Raw genomic sequence first — 25487 nt, 5'->3', positions numbered from 1 at the left:
TTGGTTTTGTGTATGACTAGTTTCACATCTTTAAATGGGTTGCAATTCCATTGAATTAATATATATAATGGATAGATAGTTTATAATTATATTATCATTTTTTAAATGGATTGCAATTCCATTGAATTAATATATATATATAATGGACAGATAGTTTATAATTATATTATCATCCATTATATAAAATGAAGGTTGATTTGTTTATAATTATTTGACAAAATTAATTTTACTTTTATTACAAAAATTATGAAATAAATTATTCGAATCTATATAGTATATAAGGAAAAGGGAGATTCTAATCTATAAGATTTGTGGGAGTTTCAATATCTTAATTTTAATATTCTAATTTTTTGATTTAACAAAAAAAAACCCTCATAATTTATTGACTTCTCCTAACCCACAAACCCTTTTGACTTCTCTCATAATTGCTGTAACACCATTTTCAATTTCTCCCATACACTATGGTTACACACAAAATAAAGAAGATAAGAATTTAACTATAGAACTCAAAAAGATATAACATTTAAATTTGAATTATGATTTAGTAATATAATTTTTTTTTTATGTATATCTATCAAAGTTTTAAATCACTTAATGAGACAAGTTAATCAATTTTCTAAAATTATTGATTTTTTAATCTATAAAATAGATTAAAAAAACTATTGATTGATTTATTTATTAAATAACAAAAATATTTCATAATCTTTCCATCTTAATCTCTATCACCAATTTCCAAAATATATATATATATATATATATATATATATATATTTTTGGCCTTTTTTGTTATAACCTATAAAAGTCAAAAAGTCATTATCTTATTAGAGTTATATCATCTCTTTACCATATCACTTCAAATCTAACCCATACCCAGCTCATATTTCCTTCTCTCTTCCCAAAAAATGAGATAATATTTTTTATGAAAGTTGTAGATATCTATCTATATCTTATATATTATATTATAACATAACAAAAAAAAAAAACTAAAAATTAGATATACAAACAGATAAAATTAATAAATTTGATTTTTATTTATTCAGTTAAAATCTTTCTTTTGCATCTCAATATCCAATTTTAAATTTTAAAAATCTTTAAAGTTTATCTAAACAAATCTAATTTGAAAATATCTTCTACTATTATATTTTAAATTAATAAAACTCACATGTCTATTACATATCTAACTCATATTATAACTTACTTAAATAATAATAATTAAAAATAAATAAAAACCAGAGATAAATTAAATTTTTTAAAAAAATAGATACCTACAACTTCATCTTAAATAAATTGGAAAAAAAAAACCCGAATAGAAACCACACAAAAATAAAAAAGATAATTAATCAATAGGATATGACAATATCTACATTTAAATTATGATTTAGTAATATAATTATCTATTTTTCTGATGTATGTATATCAAAATTTTAAATCACTTAATGAAACAAATTAATCAATTTTCAAGTCTTATTTAAAAATAGTTTGATTAGTTATCCCAACTCCTAAAATTCACAGGCACTGGCAGATGAGCTAACAGATTGGGTTAGGTGAGATTTAAGTTGTTGGAGGTAACATTCTCCCACTCTATAAATTTAATAATTTTTTAATTTTATTTTTTCCCTTTGTGTGATTCTCTTTCTCTACTGTTAGTTTGGTTTTGGTTTCGATTTTAGTAAGGTTTATGTGTTTGTGTTACAGGTTTGCATTGTAGAGAAGAATTATTAGTGATTATGATTGTAATCGAAGTATCTATGTGCATTCCATGCCAAGAATTTTGATCGGATTTTATTTTCTTCAGTGAAGACCATAAAATTAAAGTTTAAAAAATGGGTATCAATTTTTTTTAAATGTTTTTTGTCATTTTATTTTATAAAAAAATGTGAAAAATTATTGAGAATTCAAAATTTTACTATAACATTAGATTTTGGATAACTAGGTAAATTTAAATTTTTTAAATATCATTGTGTTCTTTATTTTTATTCTCTTTCTATCCTAGTAATTTGTTAGTTTGTTAATTATAATTCAATTAATTGAAAATGAAAGTTTAATATAACTTTCCATATATATTATAGTTAATTTGTTGCAACTATAGTTGTATATAATAGCATAGTATATAGGGATAATATTTAAATATAATTTATATTTTTTTATATGATTAAAATAGTCTATCTTAATAGTATATAGAAGAGTTATATGGTTTCTTTTGTCTCTAAAAAATTCAATCTATTTTTTTTTTACTTTTTAATTTTTTAAATTGAAATAGTCTATCTTAATAGTATATAGAAGAGTTAGATGATTTCTTTTATCTCTAAAAAACCTAATCTATTTTTTTTTTACTTTTTAATTTTTTAAATTGAAACATCAATTGTTTATGTCTATCAAACAAAACTAATAAACATATATAAAAAAGCTACACATTTTTTTTTTTCATTTTTTAATATATAGGATATTTACAAGTGAAAAATGTTTGACACCCCAATTTTTCTTTTCATAATCCAACTTATAATGATGTAGTTATAAGTGTCAATTTTTATACAAATATGAGAAAAGAACTGATTAAGTTATACATTTCAACCAATCACATACTCAAACTTTGTCTATTTCAAGATGTTATTTCACTATAATTTCAATTAAGGGAATTTTCAATCCTTAATATATTTTTTTATCAAATTATAATTTGATAAAAATTTAAAAAGATGAACGTTGAAAATTATTTGTTTTTTCTGTCAAAAACGGTGAAAAGGAAAAAAATTGGGATAAAAATGAAAGTTCTTTTTAAAAATTAATAAAAATTTAATGAAAAAGTTAAAGTAATTCATATCAAATCAAAATTTTTATTAAAATTTAAAATCAAATTAAATAAAAAAAAAGAAAAGAAAATGATGAAAGTTTGAAAATATTTTCAAACATTCTTATTCATAAAGACTAGAAATCTATGCGTGTATTATATTCGTATTGTATTTTTAGTTATTAAATTGAAATAAAAAGAAATGTAACTTAAATTATTGGATTAATAATAAAAATATCATATTAATTACTGTTAAATATCACTGCACTTCATATTTAATAATAAAATTATATTTGTGTCAATTATAACTTTTAAAATTTTTTATTTTTATAAAAAGAAGAGGTATGTTATAACTCAATTAATCTCATTCAATCAGGTTTAATTTTTTTTAATACAAATTTATCAAAATTACACTAAATATATATATATATATATTTTAATTTTTTTAAATTAATAATTTCAAAAGTTATAAACATAAAATTAATTTATAAATTTTATGTATACTACAAAATAAAATATTAAATTATTTTAAAGTAATTATAATAATTTCTTTTTAATTTATGAAGTCTCGTGCACGAGGTACTACTAGTAAACCAACATGGAAATGCATGATCTTTGTTGGCTCTCATTCCTCAATTGCATCCGTTTTATGAAATCCAAATTATTGAAGTGGATAGGGTTGGGTTTAACCCACTGATTTTTGTCCTGTATTGCAGGCTCCGTTTTATGAAATCCAAGTTAGTGAGGTGGATAGGTTCGGGTTTAACCCACCCGTCAATGTCTGGTCAAAATGAAAAACCCTAGTAGTCCCTGGAAATTTATACAGCAAGAAATGAATATATAAATGTGGAAGCTTTCATTCATGCTCGCTTCTAAAACCCTAACCAAAACCTCGCGGCAAGCTGTGTGTGTGTGTGAAACCCTAGCTAGAGAGTAAAGGCTATTGGTTTGCCTCTCTCTAAAACAATTTGAAGTGAAGATGCCTCTTGGAGAAGTAGTGAGGGACAAAAGCGATTCGCGCTACTGTGGAGTGGAGACGGAGTTCAATGATGACATGCCTCAGCTTCTCGCCTTCAACATCAATGGTGGTTTCGATTTTGTCGTCTCTCCTTTGGTTAGTCACACACATTTATCTATGTTTTTATATATTTTGATTTTTGATTGGTTTCGTTAATGCCTTATCAGTATTGTGGCGTGTTTACATAATAATCACTAGATTCAAAAGCACTTCTAGGGTAGTAACTTTTATTTGGCCAATCGCATTCAGACTTAGTGGGTGTTTGAGTTTGTGTTTTGGATGGCTTTTTTGTTGGGGTTTTTTTTTTGGTCTGAAATTTTTAATTTTTTTGAGATAGTTGTAGTCTTTGGGTTATACTCGACTCGATTGACCGGAAAAATATAAAAAAGTTACTTCTTCTTTTTTTTTTTTTTTGAATTTTATCAAAAAAGAAAAAAATTACTTTTTAGATTGTATACACAGAAGAGTTTTGACATGATTTTAAAAAAAAAGATGACAAAAAGGTTAAAAAAAAATGTGACTATTTTAGATGTATGAATGGTTAGTCATTTGTGTGAATGTCCGCCATTTGTGACTAATTTTTACCCACTCAATGACCGTCATTTGTGTGAATGGTTAGTAAGTTAACCCTGTTGACTAGATTTCATTGGTAAAAATTGCCAAAATATATTTGCTTTTTACTGAAATGAAGCATTGTTTTGTGATTGTGTGTTTATGCAAGTCATTTGTTATTATGGGTTGGGTGTAGAGTCAGTTGGTTTTTCGCACTCAAACTAACTAGCTACACATGCATCAGTTGAATGCCCGTCTTTATGTGCGAATGATCCATAACTCACCTAAAGAAGTATTTTAGCAACCTTAGTTTCATGTTTTAGGCTACTAACTAAATGCACAACTTTTGTGATTTGAACACTAGTTTTATTAAAATGTACTTGCCTTCTGTATGTACTGTAGACTGCAGAAACTGCAACAGTCTACTCAAAATTATAAGATTATGGGAGTACATCTTGAATTTATGTTCCTACTAAAGTCTTGTATTAGTTATTTTATTAGGTAAATGTTTCATTTGACTTATGTGAAGTTTTGGTAACCTTGTGATATTTTTTTCCATTGTCATCACTTTTTCCTCTTTGATTGAAATTTTGCTTGCCTTTTTCATATGAATGCGCATGTTCTCTTTATGTTCCGGTGGCTAATTAGCCAATCACACTTTAGTTGAATGACTGTTGTTATGTGTGAGTGGTCAGTAAGCCCACCTACAGCATGGCGTCAGCTGCCTTGTAGAGTGAATGGAATCTTTATTTACACTCATAGGTTATTGACTACATTTTCATGTTTAGGCGACTAACTAAATCCTCAAGTTTTGTGATTTGAACACTAGTTTTGTTAAAATATACTTTCCTTCTAAATTGGTACACTTCCTAATCTGCAAAAGTCAACTCAATTACAAGATTATGGGAGTACATTTGGAATTTATGTTCATAATATAGTCTTTTATTAGTTATTTAGTAATAATTATTATAATATTTTGGTAATGTTTTGTTTGACTGATGTGAAGTTTTGATAACCTGATGATATTTTTTCCTTTGTCATCACTCGTTCTCTTTGATTAAAATTATGCTCGTCTTTTCCATATGGATGTGCATGTTCTCTTTAAGTTACGGTGGCTAATTAGCCAATCACACTTTAGTTGAATGACTGTTGTTATGTGTGAGTGGTCAGTAAACTCACCTACAACATGGTGTCAGCTGCCTTGTAGAGTGAAGGGAACCTTCAGTTACACTCATAGGTTATTGACTACATTTTCATGTTTGGGCTAAATCCTCAAGTTTTGTGATTTGAACACTAGTTTTGTTAAAATGTACTTTCCTTCTAAATTGGTGCACTGCATAATCTGCAAAAGTCAACTCAATTACAAGATATCTGGAATTTTTTGGTAACCTCATGATAATTTTTTCCTCTGTTATCACTGTTTCTCTTTGATTAAAATTGTGCTGGTCTTTTTTATATGGATGTGCATGTTCTCTTTGAGTTCTGGTGGCTAATTAGCCAATCACACTTTAGTTAAATGACTGCCATTATGTGTGAGTGTAAGCACACCTACAATCATGGTGTCAGCTGCCTTGTAGAGTGAATATAAACTTTAGTTTCACTCATAGGTTATTGATTACATTTTCATGTTTAGGCTACTAACCAAATCCACAAGTTTTGTGATTTGAACACTAGTTTTGGTATAATATACTTTCTTTCTAAACTGGTACATTGCATAACCTGCAAAAGTCAACTCAAAATTACAAGATTATGGGAGTACATTTGGAATTTATGTTCATACTGTAGTCTTGTAAGATAATGAAGTTTTGGTAACCTTGTGATATATTTTTGCTTTGTCATAAATCTTTGATTGAAATTATGCTTGCTCTTTCATATGGATCTGCATGTTCTCTTAGAGTTCCGGTGGCTAATTAGCCAATCACACTTTAGTTGAATGACTGTCGTTATGTGTGAGTGGTCAGTAAGCTCACCTACAACATGGTGTCAGCTGCCTTGTAGAGTGAAGGGAAACTTTAGTTTCACTCATAGGTTATTGACAACATTTTCACATTAGGCTACTAACTAAATCTACAAGTTTTGTTATTTGAACTTCAGTTATGTTAAAATTTACTTACCTTCTAAACTGGTACACCGCAGAACCTACAAAAGTTGACTGAAAATTATAAGATTATGGGAGTACATTTGGAATTTTTGTTTATACTGTTGTCTTGTATAAGTTGCTTTAGTTATTTATTCAATTATTATTATTATATTATGGTAATGTTTCATTTGACTTATGCGAAGTTTTGGTAACCTGATGATATATATGTTTCTTTAGTTTGCCATCATCACCTACGTTACACGGACTCTTTGGAATTTCTGAGGTACCCGTGTTGACACGACACGACACGATACGGGTGTGGGATACAGCCGGGATACGGGGATACAGCAGAAGAAACGAAAGAGGAGAGAGCAAGGAGAGAACTTGGTCGCCGACTTCAATCTGACTTGGTTGCAGATTTGATTGATCTATTTGCAAAGTTGATCGATCTACGAAGCTTGATCTACGAAGTTGATCGTCTTCTCATTTGATCTTTCTCTCTCTCTCTCTCTCTCTGTCTCTTTCTCTTTCTCTGTCTCTCTCTCTCTTTTTTTTGATCAGTCTCAGTCTTAGTCTCTTCTTTTTAATATAATTTGAATTATATATAATATAAACTATATTAATATAATATTATTCATATTATACAATATTATTTACCCCCAAAAAATTATATAATATAAATAACATAACTTTTATGACTAAAATTAAAATAATTTATTTTATCATATATAATATAATTTATTTTAGGGGAAATTATTGAAAAATCTCATTTGGGAGAGTTTTAGTCTAAGGAGTCCTCCTTGTTTTTTAATACTCTGGGAAGTCTTTTCTTTTTGGTAATATGATCTGCAAGATCTCATTTGCTAATTTTGGAATGGATTTGATGACCTTTTTACCCTTTCTCACGCATGCCCCAACACAAAAGTTCCAACTTACATTCATGCATGCCAACATTGCATACATTCATCAAAAAAAAAAAGAAGAAAAAACTCACCCACCACACATGCTGCAATACACATCCACACACAACAAACGCCATGCCACCCCATGTTACTACTCCAACATAGGTACATAGACAAAACACAACATACATCCCCACATAAATGTCAATAACAACAACGGCAATCTAATGTTCGCAAACCCACAGAAATGTTCGCAAACCACGAACTAATTTTTGCAATCTAATGTTCCAACTTTCAAAATGTCAAATCCCACAGAAATGTCTCCCACGCTGGGTTCGTATGGTCGACGGCAAAGCACCTTGCCCAAACCCCAAACAACAATAACAACAGCAGCAATTTAATGTTCGCAAACTGTCGACGTTTGAATTGCTTCCAGGGCCTTAAATCTGTGCAGTTGATGATTTGCTTCAAATGTGGCTTACTCAAATGTGGGCGACGGCAACCACATTTCACGATCAAAAAAACAATGGCAATCTAATGTTCGCAAACCCACAGAAATGTTCGTAAATCCCAAACTAATGTTTGCAATCTATGTTAGCAATCTAATGTTCGCAATCTAATGTTTCAACTTTCAATGTTTGCCATCTAAGGAGTCCTCCTTGTTTTTTAATCTAATGTTCGCAATCATTTTCCGATGTTTACATATCATCCTAGATTGCTGAGTGTCAGCATGCTCCTTATTTTTTCGGAAGCCATGGGAAGCAAATGAACTTACAAAGGTAGGGGTGGGGGTGGTGACAGCAGCAGCATCGGCTCTTTCTCTCTCCTCTCCACATCTGCTGCAAGGCGGTTCTTTGGGCGATGGAAGAGGAACATTCACGGGGATCGAATTCGAATCATGAGATTCGATGGTGGCGTGGCGGAGGAGCATGGCCAATTCGGGAAGAGGAAGGGGCTGCGAAAGTGCCGTAGAGGACCGAGGGGACAACTGATCGGGGCTGCACCACAAATGTGGGTTGTCTTCAAATGTGGGCTTAAAAAAATGATGTGGGCCACCACCGTGTGGGTCATCAAAAACGTGGACACCCCTACATACACTACTAAACCCTAAAAAAGCTATAGTAAGCTTTTCCCAAACGTTACATACACCCACATCAATCAAACATAATGGCCTTGTTTGGTTTGTGTTTCTCAAAAAATTTTAGGAAAAATTTTTTACAAATAAGTTTTCAAAAGTAATCAAACCAAACAAATTTTCCCAAATTTTTTTTTCAAAACTTGTTTGGTTTACAAATTTTTCAAACAAATCTCTCTCTCATACACATCAAATCAATCACTTTTTTCAAAACTCTCTCTCAAAATAATTTTTCAAAACATCTTTTGAAAAAAAATCAAACCAAACAAATTTTCGTATTTTTTATCTCAAAACATGTTTCTCAAATACAAACCAAACAAAGTCAATATCACTAAATCAAAAACAATACATTCATGGGCAAAACTGTCCACTCCCAAATAATGGGACCTTTGGGTGTACAAAACTAAATATGGGACTGATTAGATTACAATTCCACATTTTAGGATTTATGGGTCAATTCCCCTTTATTTTATGTCTAAAATAATTTTTAGAATTTTTATTTATTATTTATTTGTTATTTTTTTAATAAAATTTGTTATTCCTTAACTTTTTTAAACTTATCTTCATATAATAAATAAATTTAAAAATAACTATTTAATGTATCCCTGTACCCGTATCCTAATTTGGATCCATATCCATGTGTCCTTAATTTTTAATTTTGAAGTGTCTGACCCTTAGATGCATACCCACACCCGATACCCGCATCCGAGTCCGTGTAATGTTGATCATTACTTTTTCTCTTTGATTGAAATTATGCTTTTCTTTTTCAAAGTCAACTAAAAATTACAAGATTATGAGAGTACATCTGGAATTTATGTTCATACTGTAGTCTTGTAGTAGGTATTTATTTAATTATTATTATGATAATATTTTTGTAATGTTCCATTTAACTTATGTGAAGTTTTGATATATATTTTTTACTTTGCCATCACTTTTTCTATTTGATTGAAATTATGCTCATTCATGTGTGCATTTTCTCTTTGAGTTCTGGTGGCTAATTAGCCAATCACACTTCAGTTGAATAACTGTCGTTATGTGTGAGTGGTCAGTAAGCCCACCTATAGCATGGTGTCAGCTGCCTTGTAAAGTGAAGGGAAGTTTTGTTTCTCTCATAGGTTATTGACTACATCTCTAAATCTATAAAAGCCATATGAAGATCTCTTTTCTTCTCTCCGTACTACTCTCCCAATGTTGTTGAATTTGTTGACCGAAATGGTGAATTGAATTTCTCATCTTTTTTCACAAGTTGTTATTAACTCTATTGTTAAATCACAAATTTGCATATCTAGCCTGCATTGCCATGTTACTTGATGTAGGGATAACCTTATTTTTACCTACTAATGTATGTTTAACTTTGTGGAGTTGAGCCGAGGTAGAGTTTGATGATATGAAATCGGGTCTAGCCATTATAGCTACTAGCAAAACGGGTTGAACTGGACATGCTTAATTATTGAAGATATATGAGCAACGATGTAATAAAACCATGATAACAATAGCAAAATAATACAAATTGCTGTGCAATCCTGCAACCATACAAGACTTCCCTTAGCAATGATGAGGCAAGGATGCAGAGAGAATTTTTCTATTGAATTTGTTTTTGTTAATTGCGTTGAGTTAATGTGATGTTATTATTTATGGTATTGGTGGGCAATGGTACATTGTACATCATATTATTATTTTTTGATTTATATTTAATACGATGCAGATGGATCCGTCTTATCGGCCTAGCTTAATGGTTGCTGGTAATAATGGAGCTGGCGTTCCACCATTTGCTGGGTCAGACTTGGTTTTGAGCCCTTCACAATGGAGTAGTCATGTTGTTGGTAGGTTTGTTGCTCACAGGTTGATTTTGTATCAACGTTTGTGCTTGTGTGGGTTTGTGGGTGTGCAATGGTTTTCATTTTGATGTTTTTTTGTTTATGGTCAAAATTGACCTTTCCTTACACTCTATATTGCTAGATGAGGCACATTTATTCAATCAACTCAGTGAACAAATATACGCAAGATTCAAAATGCATTAACTGTCTTGCATCACAGCATAGTTAAGTTCAATTTCTGTAGAATATGAAAATTATTGAATCGTGTTGGGAATGCTATGGGAGTATGATATACTTAGGTACCCATAGGCTCCTCGGATAGGTGTCATCCTAAAAAAACTAAGTTACATTTTTGATGTGAACTTGTTGCTATAGGACAGCTTAAGAAACCAAGGCCTGAGGCTGGCTATGAGTTGATTGTGTGACGGTTTTTGGCCATGGACACTTGCTAGGTTGGGATTTTATATGATAGGAGGTTTCTAGGTAGAAAAGGTTAGTTTGGGCCTGGTTCCCAAAAATTAGGTTGCAGGAAATCTAAATGTGGCTACAAAAAGTTTCATGGCATCAGTTATATTCAGAGATTTTAAGTGTGAAAGTAAAACTTAAGGGTGGGGAAAAGTTTGGGCATGACACGAGGCTTGATTGTCAATGGTTTTCTGGGGCTGTGAATAGGAACCCTAGAATAGTGTTTCTAAAAGAGGTGAAGAAGATGAGATGATGGAAACTCTTGGAGTCCCACCCAAGACTTCTTTATACAATCATCCTATAAGTCATGCAGAGTCTTGTTTATTATCTCCACTACTTTTGGAGATTAATTGGATTAACTTATCAGCTGCCTGACATCAGTGCTGTGGTATCATGAAAGGATACTCTTGCATGGACCTGCATGCTCTTGGTTGGCGTGAGACAATTGTTCCTTTGATCTTCAAGAATCTGATACCTTTATCATGAAATTACCATATGGATATTGATTAAATTATTATTATTATTTTTGTATCTTTTTGTTTGCATTTGCACGCGTTTTTATACCACTGTTTAATTTCCTCAGTTAATATTTTCCGTTATGTGGTCCAGGAAAAATTAGCTCATGGATTGACCTGGATTCGGAAGATGAGATACTCAGAAAGGATTCTGAAATTGCTCTCAAGGAAGAAATAGCTTGGGCATGTCATCTCTCTTTACAGGTGTGTATAATTTAAATGATTTTGCAGAATATTTTTTGTGGTGTAAAATTGGGAAAATGTTCTTTTACACTGGCCCATCTTATGTCATATTGCTAAATGAATAAAAATATTTGTTTACAGGTGTGTTTATAATTTAAATGGTTTTGCAGAGAAATTTTGGCAGTGTATATAACTGGGGACAGTTTTCTCTTTGTTTCGTGGCACAACACATATGAATAAAAATGTTTGCTTTATAAACTGTGAACTTTGGTTTTAATCTTTATTATATTCTCCCTCTAAAATTGTGATGTAAGCAAAAAAAGAATGGGAGGATGCCTTGCTTACACAGATGAACTTCTTAAACATGACCTGAATGGTGCTCAGTGTTGAGTGCCATTTCCTCAACCCACTGTCCTTTTGATTTGTATTCAATCAATGCCTTTTATTCTAGGTAGGTACATTAGCAAGTACAATTCATGGGAGGTTATTTTGCATCTTATATGATGATTTTAATTTGTATGATAAAAATGCCGTGTTTTATTTTGTGTTCTTGCACTGCAGCTCTTCCAATCGTTGCATAAGAAGCTTATTGTTTTCACTATTTGCATTTCTCCTGCAGGCTTGTCTTCTTCCTACTCCTAAAGGAGCATCCTGTGCTAATTATGCTAGGTGTGTGAATCAGATTCTACAGAATCTGACCAACATGCAGGTGCTAATCTTAAACCATATATCACGCATCCACTATTTGAGTCTTGCTTCATGTCTTACATTGTCTCTCCTTTTGTGTAGTCTTCGTTCTTATTATTTATTTCCATATTAAAGTTGTGGCTTAGGATTCCATTGGAGAAGTCTGATAATGATGCTATGAATGGGAACTCTGATCATCTGGTGAGTATTACTTTCGCAATTGCAGTTGAATCATATTGCTTACAAATCTACAGTTGAAAATGTTTATTTAGTCGAGCTGTTGCAGTTTGAACTTGTTGTATGTGAAATATGCCACCACCCAAAGTTGATCTTGCTTATTAGGGGTGGAGAGCTGGAGTGCATGCGTTTTAATTTTCTGATTTGTTTGAACTTAGCATATGCAAATGGAAAGTTATTTTGTCATGGAATTGCTTCCTGTCATCTTGGGGTTATGCCTCGCTCTTATGGCTGGATCATTTGTAGTTTCTTTGCCTGTCCAATTAATTTTTGAATCCTGAAGTGTGTATTTTTTTGGCCTAACAAGATTTTCTGTCTTGTGTTGGTTCACGGTTTCTCAAATAGAATGATCAATTTCTGAACCTTAATTTTCAGAGCCTGTGATTAATTGATCAAAATCTGCCCTCGCTCTTCTCCTGTTTCTCGGATTAGTATTTTTCTAATTAATCCATTGAAAGAACTTTTAAGTGGTATGGTGTGAAGCGTCTGTAGATTAGAAATTGTTGTGATAACTGTGTAATAAATATCAGTTTTACCTTTACAAGCCCTTCTATTTTTGCCTAACAGAGTGGAGGACAGGTCGATTCTTGGGAAACATGGAATTCCTTCCGTCTTCTATGTGAACATCACAGTCAGTTGTCCATTGCCCTTGATGTTTTGTGAGTATATATAAACATTAATTTATATATAGGAGACGTATCTGTTTCCACCTAGTGTAAAATTTTTATTTTACACCCCTCCGTAACTTGTGTGTAAACTTTCACAAATCCTACCGTTGTATTTCACGCTTATCTTATACCTTTCAATCTTGCCAAATTTCAGTTAAATTGAAGGTCAAGAGTTTTCTAATCCGTATCGCTTTCATACATATAGTCATATTATACACAAAATGCAAGTGTATGGGTAGCCTAATTTTTTTTTTTTCAATTGTTGATTGATCTAATGCTTGGCATGCATGAATGACAAAAGATGAGCATGAAATCCATCGGCAGGATTTGTGAAAGGTGGCTTGCACAAAATGTTATAGATGTGTGTAAGAATAAAAATGTCTTACAGCAGGTGTAAATGGATCCCTACCCATATCTATCTATCTTTCTTTGAATGCAGAAGTGCTTAAATGATGTGAAGTTTCAGTGGTCAGTACTCCAGAACCACCAGTAATTCTATGGTTTGACACGTGACCAATCTTTTCATTAGGAGTTCACTGCCTTCATCAAATTCAATTGGAAGATGGTTTGGGGAATCTGTTAGAGCAGCCATAATTCATACCAGTGTAAAGGGTTTATCGATTATACCTTTTCTAAGCTTAAGTAGTATTGCATGCAGTCTCTGTGACTCAGACACTCACATTTGTGACTGTTGATTTGCCAGTCTTTTCTAACAAATGCTCGGGGATATCCGTGTCTGTCAAAGCGTCACCAAAAGCTGTTGTCTGTGTTTTTTAACCATTCAATACAGGTAGCGTTGTTATTTTCTGTATATCAAATTTTAGTGCTGAAGAGACACTTGGATCTCAAAATTATGTTTTCAATGATTACTGTGTTATACTTTGTTGTAGAATGTTGCTGTTATTAAGATTTCAAATATTATTTTTGGGAATTCAGTGGGATAACTGACAACTGTCATATAAATATCTATATTCTATTCTTTGTTCTGTGGCAATGTTTCTTGCTGCACAAAGTCTATGTTCTTTTCTTTTCCTTCTTTTTTGTTTGTGGGGGTGGGGGAAGGAGTCGGTATTCAGAATCTGTCATTTCAGGTATATAATGTTAGGGTGCTTAATTGAAACAAAATTAGTAGTTGGCCATTCACTGCAATGCAGATTTTGTGATGTTTGATTTTTCTTTGTAGCTGGAATGTTCCAATAGTTTTCTGATTCATTTCCAATTTTATATGATGGCGCAAATGGTAAAATTTCTTTCGTTCCTTTCTTTTGCATCTTTTCCATTGTACCATTTAAAATTTGTCAAGTGCCTCTGCCGTACACTTGTCACTAAGGTATGGGATATGTTTTTGACATGTCTAGTTGGACATGCCCAACAAATATGTTTAATTTGTAGAGCTTACTACAAAACTATGCATAAAACTCCCATCATATGCGTAAAAAAAGCCATGTTTTGGTAACATATTTTACCTTTAATGAATAATTAATAAATAAAATAAATATGAAATTGGGATTGTGAATTAGATAAGTTTGACACGTATACGTACCGGCACCTAATGCCCATACTTGAGTCCTTATAACATAGATTCACAATAATTTAAGACATAGTAGGTGATTAATTGAGGCCTATTGCAGAAACAAAAGTTGTTCTTTCTTATGATTTTCTACATGGCATTGTCATTCCGCAATATATGCTGATCTTTCTCTTTTGCAATGTCTTCCTCAGGCAGTAGTTTCTGGGAAACCAGAGCACAGCCTTCCCACAGGAAGTTCAGAGTTGGCTGTAAATCACATTGACGGTAAGTTGGTGATGGTGACTGGGGTGGTAATTGGTACTGAAGGCTGGTGGTTAATATTGTTTAAGCCGTATTAAACTTGGCATAAATTATTCAAATATTTGAATGGAAGAGTTCAGCACTTATTCTTACTTCTCTATCTTTTTATCATGTTACAACTAGTGTTAAAGATTTATATATATGTTTATGGGCAACATTCCCTTCTAGTTTTAATGTAGTTACTTGTAAGATTTGTTATTTATCTTGTTTTTGTGTTTGGGTGTCGTCTCCTTTTAAGGTGATTCCTTTGTTTTTGATGTTTAGTGATTGGAAGGCTATATGTCACTTGTTATTTTGCCTCCTTTTATTTTTGGTGGACTGCTTGTCTCTTTCATCTTTGTTGTTCTTTTTCTCCTTTGATTTTCGATAAAATTTTGTTGTTGATAAATAGTGTGTAATTGTGGTTCATGTTTCACTATACTCTGCTGGTGTTATTTTTGATTTTAATGAGTTTGTGTTGTATATTTATAGTTCATAGGTTTTATTTATTTGTTTTTCATTCAGGTCTTCAGAGACATCCCTTACGGCCATATTTAGACTATGTTGCTTATCTATATCAAAGGATGGATCCTCTTCCTGAACAAGAACGTTTTGAGGTAGCCTTTCTCTCCTTTCTTCTTGGTTCAAACTGGTTAGGAGTTTTATATTATCTTTCTATTGATCTTCTTCTCTTATGGCAGCTTGGTTACAGGGATTTCTTACAGTCGCCCTTGCAAGTATGTTTTATTATGTAAACTCATGGTTTAATTCGCAACTTTTTTAGTATGATGAACTTTTCATTCCTATCCATTGTGACGCTTCCCTCACTGTTGTTATAATTACATGTCGAGTTTCCTACTTCTGAATGCAGCCTCTCATGGATAATTTAGAGGCCCAAACATACGAAACATTTGAGAAGGATAGTGCCAAATATATCCAGGTATGCCTTCTGATTAATCTAGAATCTAGATAATTTATATCTCATCTAAAACAAATTAGATTTTTTTTAGGTGGAAGTCATGGCGTAGTGTTCAGTGTGCATATATGTATTTAATCAAGTATAATTACTGCCTAAATTGTATGCTTATTTTTAATTTCTAATGGCTATTTGTTTCCATATTGCTCACGTTTTTTAATATTTTATGGCTTAGATACTGTTTTGCTGTAGTGGTAAAGGGCAACTGTTTGCTGCTGTCAATAGTTTTGTTTTTTTTGTTTTTTTTAGTATTGATCTTGTACTTGTATTTTGGTAGTATCAAAGAGCAGTCTCCAAAGCTTTGATGGACAGGGTCCCAGATGAAGAAGCATCTATGATAACCACTGTAAGCTGTGTGATAATCCCTGATATTATATCTCAGATATCTGTGTTGGAATAAAGTATAGCTGAGTTCATTCTCGTTGTCTTTAATATCTTATCAGCAATTATGGCATGTGTTGCAGTTTGACTGTGAAGGTCATGACACTTCTGTTCTCGTGTTGTAGGTACTGATGGTTGTGGGAGCTGGACGTGGACCTCTTGTTAGAGCATCGTTGCAGGTCTACTCTTATGTCTATGTTGCATGGAGATGAACATGGATGCAAACACAAAATTTGGATTTGACATATTACATAAATGCTAAATGCTAAAATGTCGACTTCCCTGAAAGGGAAAATCAAGAGAGATGTCACTAATTACATGTTCGACCTGTGTTAGAAAAGTTTTTGGTTATATATACACACTCATAGATGTATATAAAAGAAACTATTTTAAACATCTAGGATGTCATAATTAGTGTACATACATCAATGCTCAATTCCTTGGGAGTCGTGCTTGCACTACTTTGCTTTCTAGTTTTTTCATAGTAGTTGTGGCTTATGTTTCTGAAAGGGGCTGCTTGCTTTTATTGCAACTTTGATCTTTTTTGTTAAAAACCTTATTGTGCTTTTCTTATCTTCATAATAGGCAGCTGAAGAAACTGGACGGAAGTTGAGAGTTTATGCAGTGGAGAAAAATCCAAATGCAGTTGTCACACTTCATGTAAGTTGTCAAATCCAATCAGTTGAATCTGATTGTTATTGTGCCTTGTTATAATGTAATTTGATGGTGTGGTTCTTGTTATGCATGCAAATATTGTACCACTGAAATTTTTGTGAAACTAGACTTTTTTAGGCTTTTACACTGGTCTAGGGTTTGCAAGTTAGTTCAACACCAAAAAATTTATATCAATTTCAAAAGTTACCCCTGCTGCCATCTCCAGACAGCAACAATGCACTGTGTTTGTTGGATTAGAAATTAGACCCAATTATCTGTGAAAGCACGTAAACCAATTCAACCCAGGATTCATGAATAAAATTAGTTGAAGAAAGATTCACGAGTAAAACTAGACCCTCGTTTTGGGCCTACTGTTACATCACAGAAAATTTTGGTTCTACTTTCTTCTTCTTCTTCGTCTTCTTTTATTTATTTATTTTAAATATAGGATTGCAGTGAAATGACTGTAAATTTGTTGCAACAGAGCCTGGTTAAACTAGAGGGTTGGGAGAATATGGTTACCATAGTTTCTTGTGACATGCGTTGCTGGGATGCTCCTGAGAAAGCGGACATTTTGGTACATGGAAAATCATGTGGAAAATCTTTCTTACATTTTTCTTCTCATTTTCAGCTGCTTACTTTTTCCTCTCTTTTGTCCTTGTAATGCAGGTTAGTGAATTGCTGGGTTCTTTTGGTGACAATGAGCTGTCACCTGAGTGTCTTGATGGAGCTCAAAGATTTTTGAAGCCAGATGGAATATCAATTCCATCATCGTATGTGTCATTTTCTTAATATATATTTTATGGTTTTATGGTTAACATGTTTTCCTTCAACTCTGCTGCAGTTGCCACTCCTGTTGCTTACTCGATTTTTTTTTTTTGTTAGGTATTAAAATAAAAGGTTTTTTTTGGGAAAGTGAACGTGTTTTCCTTTACTTTGGCGTATGAAACTTGTTTCTAATACCAGGAGCAGCGATAGAAGCTGTTTATTTTTCTGAAGCCTGAAAAGTAGTAGACAGAAAAATATTAACTCAATAGATAGCACAGTATTGTGCTGGTAAGAGGAGGGAAAATCCAATTTTGTTATCTGGAATGACTTCCTTCCAACCTTCCACAAAAATTGTATGATTAACTAAATTAATTGGAGACATTAGATGATATGTCATTTACTTTTGAATATAGAATCCTTGGAGGAGTAATTCCACTATGAGTGACCCCGTCTCTGGTGAGTGACTTGAGCTCAGGCATTTACGGAATTTGGATCACATCACATCTTATTGGGTGGTTTTTTGAATCTCTTGAAAGTTCTATTCTCCTTAATCCTGCTCTAGATTTGTTTTAGAAAACCAATTCGAATTTTGGCAGTCAAATGCCTGATTATATTTTCGTACTCACGTGCTTTTTTTGGTTGCTATGCCTTCATCAGGTATACAAGTTTCATTCAACCAGTGACAACATCAAAACTGTATAATGATGTAAATTCTTTGTCTTTGTGTATTCCAATGCGTCAATGTCTCCTATTCTAAGCATTTGAAATGAACTGCTTTTTGTTATGTTACAGGTTAAGTCACACAAAGATCTTGTGCACTTTGAAACTGCTTATGTTGTCAAACTGCACCGTGTTGCAAGGCTTGCACCCTCCCAGCCTGTGAGTTTTTCCTTCGATAACAATTTCACAGGGATTTTCAAACTTGTGGTTTATGAACTTAAAATATTGGTTCCTGTGGGAAACTGCTTGTGGTTTTGTACTCTGGTATAGGTCTTTACGTTTACTCATCCAGAGTACTCAATTACAAGAAGCAATCAGCGGTATATGAAGCTTCAGTTTGAGATGCCCAATGACACTGGATCAGCCTTGGTTCATGGTATGTGGTTGCCTAAGACTTGTCCCTGTTTTAAACTAATATGTATGTGAATATTTTATTAAATCAAAATATCCATGTCACCTAGAGAACTGTGGGAAACTGGAATTAGTTTCATTCCTACATGTGTAGTTCTTGATTGATATGTTGGAATACTGGAATTAGGAACATGGGACTGTGTTACACGGACTCGGGTGCGGGTGCGTATCTAGGGGTCGGACATTTCAAAATTAAAAATTGGGAATACATGGATATGAATCCAAACTTGGATATGGGTATGGGAATACGTTAAATAGTTATTTTTTTAAATATATTTATTATATGAAGATGAGGTGAGTTAAAAAAAGTTAAGGAATAACAAATTTTGTTAAAAAAAATAACAAATAAAATATAAATAATATATAAAAATTATTTTAGACATAAAATAAATTATAATATATATGATAAAATAAATTATTTTTATTTTAGACATAAAAATTATATCATTTATGATATATTATTTTATATAATATTTTTTTGAGTGAATATTATAATATGATTGCTATTATATATTATTATATTAATATCATTTATAAATAGAAAGCAGAGAAAGAGAACAGAGAGGAAGAGAAGACAGTGTCAAAGAAGAAAAAAGAGAGAGAGAGAGAGAGAGAGAGAGAGACCAAAGGGGAGTTGAAGCCCTAAGGGTCATATTCTGGGTGGGATAGACTTTGAGATGTTGGTTTCAGATCTCCTTAGATTTGGTCTAGTTTGCGACTAGGGTTCGTGCTTCAATCTTGCTTCGCGACTCGACTTGCTTTGCAAAGGTGAGTTTCAACCTATGTTACACAGACTCTTCAAAATAGATCAAATACCCGTGTCGGACATCCGACACTCGGACAAGGGTATGGGATCTGTGTTAGATTCTTTTCAACGGATATTTCTTATATAATTGTATATAACACAATTATTATATGTGCATATTATTGTATAATTACTATAAATGTCTTTTTGACACTGTAAGTTACATATAGTACCATTTTATCTCACATATTAGATTAAAAATATAAAAATATGATATTTTTTTGCCGAGTCCGTGTACCCTTAAATTTAAGATTTAATGAGTCTGACCTCTAGATACATACCCGCACCCGACACCCGTACCCGAGTCCATGTAACATAGGTTTCAACCCCCTCCCCCCCTCTTTCTCTCTCTCTCTCTCTCTCTCTCTCTCTCTCTCTCTCAACAACCGTTCTTCTTTCTCCTCTCATGTCAGCTGTGTCCGAGAAAACCATGCCAAATCCGACACGTATCTCACACCCGCACCCGTGTCGTGTCGACACGGGTACTTTGTCCTAAACCGGCGAGTCCATGTAACACAGACATGGGATGACATTGGTATTGCCAAAATTTCAAGGAACATAGAAAAGTATGGTTTGTGGGGCCATTCTAATGGATACTAGGATTGCACGTATTCTTCTATTAGTAAGGCTTGTACTCTCGAATAACAGTGATGGTAGTTGAAACTGATTGTCTCGAAGGAGCAGCTAATGGAAAAGGAATAGAGAGCAGGCTACACTGTGGGCACTTAGTATCACAGTTCCACTGCAATAGAGATCCAAAATGTGAATATTACTAAATTTTTCTGTCCAACAACTTTCTTTTGGTTCTGCCACTTTGTTCGGTCATATTTTGTCAATATAAAAAATAATGAATCAGATCTCACTGAGATGAATTTCTTGAGGCATGGTGTGTGAGAATCCTAGGGACCAATATTAAATAGGTTTATGTTGACATTTACTGCTGTCAACTACAGGACATTCGTTGCTCTCTCTCTCTCTCTCTCTCTCTGCCGTTTTTAGTTTTCTATATAATGTTTCTGAGAATTCAAATTGTCACTTTACAAGATTTTTTTTACACCTGATTAATAGGATTTGCTGGCTATTTTGATGCAACACTTTACAAAGATGTCCATCTTGGTATTGAGCCATCAACAGCAACGCCAAACATGTTCAGCTGGTATGATTTTTTTTTTTCTTTGCTGGAATTGCCTTTTGATTCATGGTGCATTGTTCTTGTATGTACTTCATGGCATGTGATAATTCAGCTTCAAGCTCAATGCATTGTGGTGCAGTGTTTTTTTGCTGTTTTGAATGTACAAGGTAATTCAGCTGGCAGATACCTTAATTGCCAGAAAGTACATGTCCTGAATGTGTTGCATATTTATAACTCTCTTACATAAGATGATGCAAATTATTTATAAGATTTAGGGAAAACATGAAATTTCTATCTCCCGTTTATGTGAGGCAAGAAATATTTCTTTACTAGCACATGTTATTGTAAGAAATAATGTATAGAGAAAGAGAGAGAATAAATTGTATGTATTATTATTGCTTGATGTAATGTTATATAAATTACAATGATTCATGATTCCTATATATAGAAGAGGGTGAGTGTGTAGTAGGTAAGGAGTAGGTGAAGTGGAGGTGGTAGTGGTGTAGTGGGTTAGGTTTAGTGGAGTAGGTGAGGTGGTAGTGGTGTAGTGGGTTAGGTTTAGTGGAGTAGGTTTAAGTGGGTGAAGTAGGTGGAGAGTAGGTGGATTTTAACAGCCCCCCGCAAACTCAAGGGGGATAGGAACTAACCAACTTGAGTTTGGAGAGAGTAACAAAATAAGAAAATACATAAAAATAAAAGAGGATAGGTGACACTGTATGGTCGTGTCAGACCATTGGTGAAGACACTGGATGGTGGTGTCATAACGTTGTAGAGGACACTGTATGGTGGTGTCATAATGGTGTAGAGGACACTGGATGGCGGTGTCAGACCGATGTAGAAGACAGTTTATGGGGTCATGTCGGACCGTTGTAGCAGATAATGCTCTGACAGTTGTTGTGACAGTTTACGGAGTCTTGCTGGACCCTTGTAGAAACTAACCGGAATCAATGTCGGGACAGTTTACAGAGTCTTGTCGGACCCATAAAGGAGCTAACCGGAATCAATGTCGGGACAGTTTACAGAGTCTTGTCGGACCCATAAAGGAGCTAACTGGAATCAATGTCGGGACAGTTTACAGAGTCTTGTCGGACCCTTAAAAAGTCGCACCCTCAAAAGGTGTGCCCAATCCATAAAAAGGCGTGCCATCAAAAGGCGTGCCCAATTCATAAAAAGATGTGCCATCAAAAAGGCGTGCCATCAAAAGGCGCGCCCACTTCATCAAAAGACGTGCCCGACAGAAAGCGTCGAGCCATCAAAAGGGGTGCCTGACACGCGGCGATGCACGTGATTGACAGAGCGCGTGTCGGCCTCGTCGTCTCTGTCTTTATAAACCAAAGCGAAGTCTGAGGCTTGGAAGCATAACAAACCAGTTGAAACCTCTTCGTTCTCTGTAACATTCTGTAACCAACCCTTCTCTGAAACACTCAGCAACCCAAAAACATGGCTTCTTCTTCCCGTTCAGCTACCCAGAACATAGCCTCTTCTTCCCGTGGTCTGCTCACTCTCTTTCCCGACCTCAACGAGTCAACAAGAGAGATAACTGGTGCGGTGGCCTGTGAACCTCAACCAAACACCTCTGGTTTTGCTCCGTTGAACTTTCCGATGCGGTCGGTGGAGCAAAAAATGGCAGTGCAAACGGATATTGAAGCTAATCAATATACATTGAAGTCCTGTGTTGAAACTATGACTGCGGTCACAAACTTGTCGCACCGGCTGCAGAGTAGGACAAATGAGGTGCAACAGTTAAACGCCCAACTGGCTCTGCTCCAACGCATGTATAAGGATGCGCGAGCAGAGATAAGTGTGCTAAAGGCGGAAAATAAGGAGCTGAAGCGGAAGGCCACCGTTATGTTCCGATTTGGAGGTCCGCCATATGTTGTAGTGGAGGAGCAGGGTGGAGTGATCGTGCCCAGTGGAGTGGGAAACACGGAGGCAACACCGTCAAGGGCCGCCCAGGACGGAGGCAAGAAGAAAAGACCGGCGGAATAGGCGAAAAAGTGAGATCGGTGGGTGGTCGTCTGCAGAAAAGAAAACAAATCTTGTGGTTGTTGTTGTTGTTTTTTTTTTTTTTTTTTTTTTGGGTGTAAAATGGTGATCGGGGTGAGCCCCAACATGAATAAAATAAGGGAAGGTTTGGTGTGCAAATTTGTATTTTTTTTTTTTTTTTTTTTTTTAAAAATATATATATATATATTTTATATATTCTAGTGGGATGAATGATGAGTTGTATGAAACGATGGGAACAAGTCCATGTGGGTTAGGGAATGGCGATGATAATGTGTTGTGGGTGGTGGAAAAAGTAAAGTGAGAGAGAGACACACTGTAACATATTAACATAGTTTATCTTAGGTTTACCGGCACATTCCTTTTCTGAAGATATGCATTCCAGCTCAAACCACTTCAAATAATTCACAAATCTCATCATCACCTCACGTGATAAGAAGACAAATTTGCAGCTGTAACACTGCCCAACGTGGGTGAACAGTTGGTTGATAAAAGTCCTTTGGTGAAGTGATGGCGAATCATCCTCACTCTTGAGCCCCTCCATTACACCAACTTTGGTACCGTTTACCTTGGAAGGGGCTTGTGCATTGGCCTTAACCTGCAAACCCCCAGTGGCAGCAGATTTTGATTTAATCCCTCGTGCATCCACATTTGCTGGAGGTCCTCCAAGCTTGCTGGATGTCTTGGCACCAGAATCGGGTGGAGGAGATGCAACTGGAAAAAATGCAGAAGTAGCGGCGGTAGCAACCATTATGAAAAATCTATCACCAAGCTGAGAAGAATCTGGAAGAGCACGGTAGAAAACGTCAGAAATTGGATGTTTTGGTGGCAGATTCGAAGCTGTCTGAGTGCGGAAAAGCAGTTGAGAATTGCGTGATTAGTGAAGGTCGTTTGGTGGAGAACGGTGAATCAGAGACGACGTCTGCGAAACAGTGTGCATCTCCGACTTCAAATGTGACAAACAAGCCTGAGGTGGCTCAGAAATGCCCTAAGTTAGGCATGACTTCTGTGCGTGGAAGGAGGAGAGATATGGAAGACGCTGTGGCCATTCACCCCTTGCTTTGCCGCCGGAGTAGTCAGAATCCGGCGGATTTGCACTTTTTCGGCGTTTACGACGGCCACGGTTGCTCACATGTGGCGATGAAGTGCAAAGATCGATTGCACGAGATAGTGAGAGACGAGCTCGAAAGCCACGAAGAAGATTCGTGGAAGAAAATGATGGAGCGAAGTTTCTCTTCTTGCAGAGTTACGGCTGTGGAGAGTGGAAGGTATGTGTAGAAAATTCCAGCGGGCAGCAAAGGCAAAGGTGTCGGCCGGCTGCCCGCCGGTGAGAAAGAAATACATGCTTAAATCTTATCGCTCTGATACCATGTAATAAATAATGTATAGAGAAAGAGAGAGAATAAATTGTATGTATTATTATTGCTTGATGTAATGTTATATAAATTACAATGATTCATGATTCCTATATATAGAAGAGGGTGAGTGTGTAGTAGGTAAGGAGTAGGTGAAGTGGAGGTGGTAGTGGTGTAGTGGGTTAGGTTTAGTGGAGTAGGTGAGGTGGTAGTGGTGTAGTGGGTTAGGTTTAGTGGGTTAGGTTTAGTGGAGTAGGTTTAAGTGGGTGAAGTAGGTGGAGAGTAGGTGGATTTTAACAGTTATCTTCTACAAACATATATAAAATTAGAGGATCCAAGCTTCTTCAACAATTTTGTTTAAAAAAAAGCTGCTTCAAACATCATAACCAGTGGACACGATTACTGTGAAGAAAATATAAGAGTCAAAGTGATGCTTATTAATAAGTATAAATTTACATTAGATCTTATGTCGTCTTTTTTTTAAACTTGTAATGTGTTCCATGTTTATCTAAGCAATCAACATGTGCCCCCCAAGTATCCAAAACATGTCCAAGTCTAATTTTAAAAAAAATAAAAAATTAGAAGCATGCTTGGATGCTTATTGTCACATGTTGGGCACGGACACAGAGTCTTCTTAAAAGTGTCTATGCTTATAGCTTATGAGGGGTTAGCTTGCATGTTGAATGTAGTGTGGTTAGATTGTTTCATTAACCTGTGTAATATATGAGTATTGTCAGAATCCGGCTCTTTCCTTGCTATGACAGCATTTTGGTGGTTGCTTCTTCCTCTGAAATCAGGTTTCCAATATTTTTCCCGTTGAGGACTCCAGTGCAAGTACCACCCGGTTCTCCTTTAGAATTTCACATTTGGCGTTGTTGTGGTTCGACTAAGGTAAAACATTTCATTGCATGGCTTCATAGAGTTAATTAGCTTTGTTTAATTAATTAGCCTAAAACTGTATCTCGCTCATTCCCTTCTCTGGCAGTTGATTTCTGAAAGCAGTTTTGTTTTCTGCTGAATGCAATGTAGGTTTGGTACGAATGGTGCGTGACTTCTCCCAGCTCATCTCCTATTCACAACAGCAATGGTCGTTCGTATTGGGTCGGCCTCTAAGAGTACTATCTGTATCCGTAGAAGATAAAAGTGCGCGCAGAGAGAAGCCGCGCACGAGAAAGCCGCTTCAAGGTACGATCTCTTGACTATAGGTTGTTGCCTTAATTTTATTCTTAGAAGTGAGTGACAGCAGCCCTAATAGCTGTTATAGTATAGTATCCAATGAGTTAGATGGGGGAGAGGACGACTGCAGATGCCTGAGCTTGACTCCCCAAGAGGGATCCAAATGTACAATTTTCAGAATGATTTTTTTGTTTGTTTGTTTGTATAAACGTACAGTTGTCTCCCATAAAATTTATGAATATTTCCAAAAA

At 34.5% G+C, this 25487-nt stretch overlaps 1 protein-coding gene across 6 annotated transcripts; it reads left to right on the top strand.

Annotated features, from left to right (window-relative positions):
- Positions 1-3378: 3378 nt before the first annotated feature.
- SKB1 (SHK1 binding protein 1) lies at positions 3379-25487 on the top strand. 6 transcript variants are annotated; one of them, XM_028224536.2, is made up of 24 exons: positions 3632-3899; positions 6673-6905; positions 10178-10295; positions 11364-11473; positions 12072-12161; positions 12275-12340; positions 12944-13035; positions 13574-13649; positions 13748-13834; positions 14767-14839; positions 15380-15471; positions 15556-15591; positions 15726-15794; positions 16108-16176; positions 16337-16390; positions 16797-16871; positions 17350-17442; positions 17535-17638; positions 18291-18339; positions 18426-18512; positions 18624-18729; positions 20638-20725; positions 24858-24951; positions 25090-25487. In XM_028224536.2, the coding sequence occupies exons 3-24, from the start codon at positions 10178-10180 to the stop codon at positions 25171-25173; spliced, it is 1812 nt and encodes a 603-aa protein (XP_028080337.1). In that variant the 5' UTR covers positions 3632-3899; positions 6673-6905; the 3' UTR covers positions 25174-25487. The 6 variants fall into 6 exon arrangements, with proteins under 6 accessions (XP_028080334.1, XP_028080335.1, XP_028080337.1 ...); XM_082901228.1 differs by having other exon boundaries at positions 3634-3899; positions 6673-7896; XM_082901229.1 differs by having other exon boundaries at positions 3731-3899; positions 12956-13035.

The sequence above is a fragment of the Camellia sinensis genome, chromosome 13 (genome assembly GCF_055761805.1).
Source record: "Camellia sinensis isolate YWXY chromosome 13, ASM5576180v1, whole genome shotgun sequence".
Classification (NCBI taxonomy): domain Eukaryota; kingdom Viridiplantae; phylum Streptophyta; class Magnoliopsida; order Ericales; family Theaceae; genus Camellia; species Camellia sinensis.
This window is presented reverse-complemented; position numbering and strand designations above follow the sequence as displayed.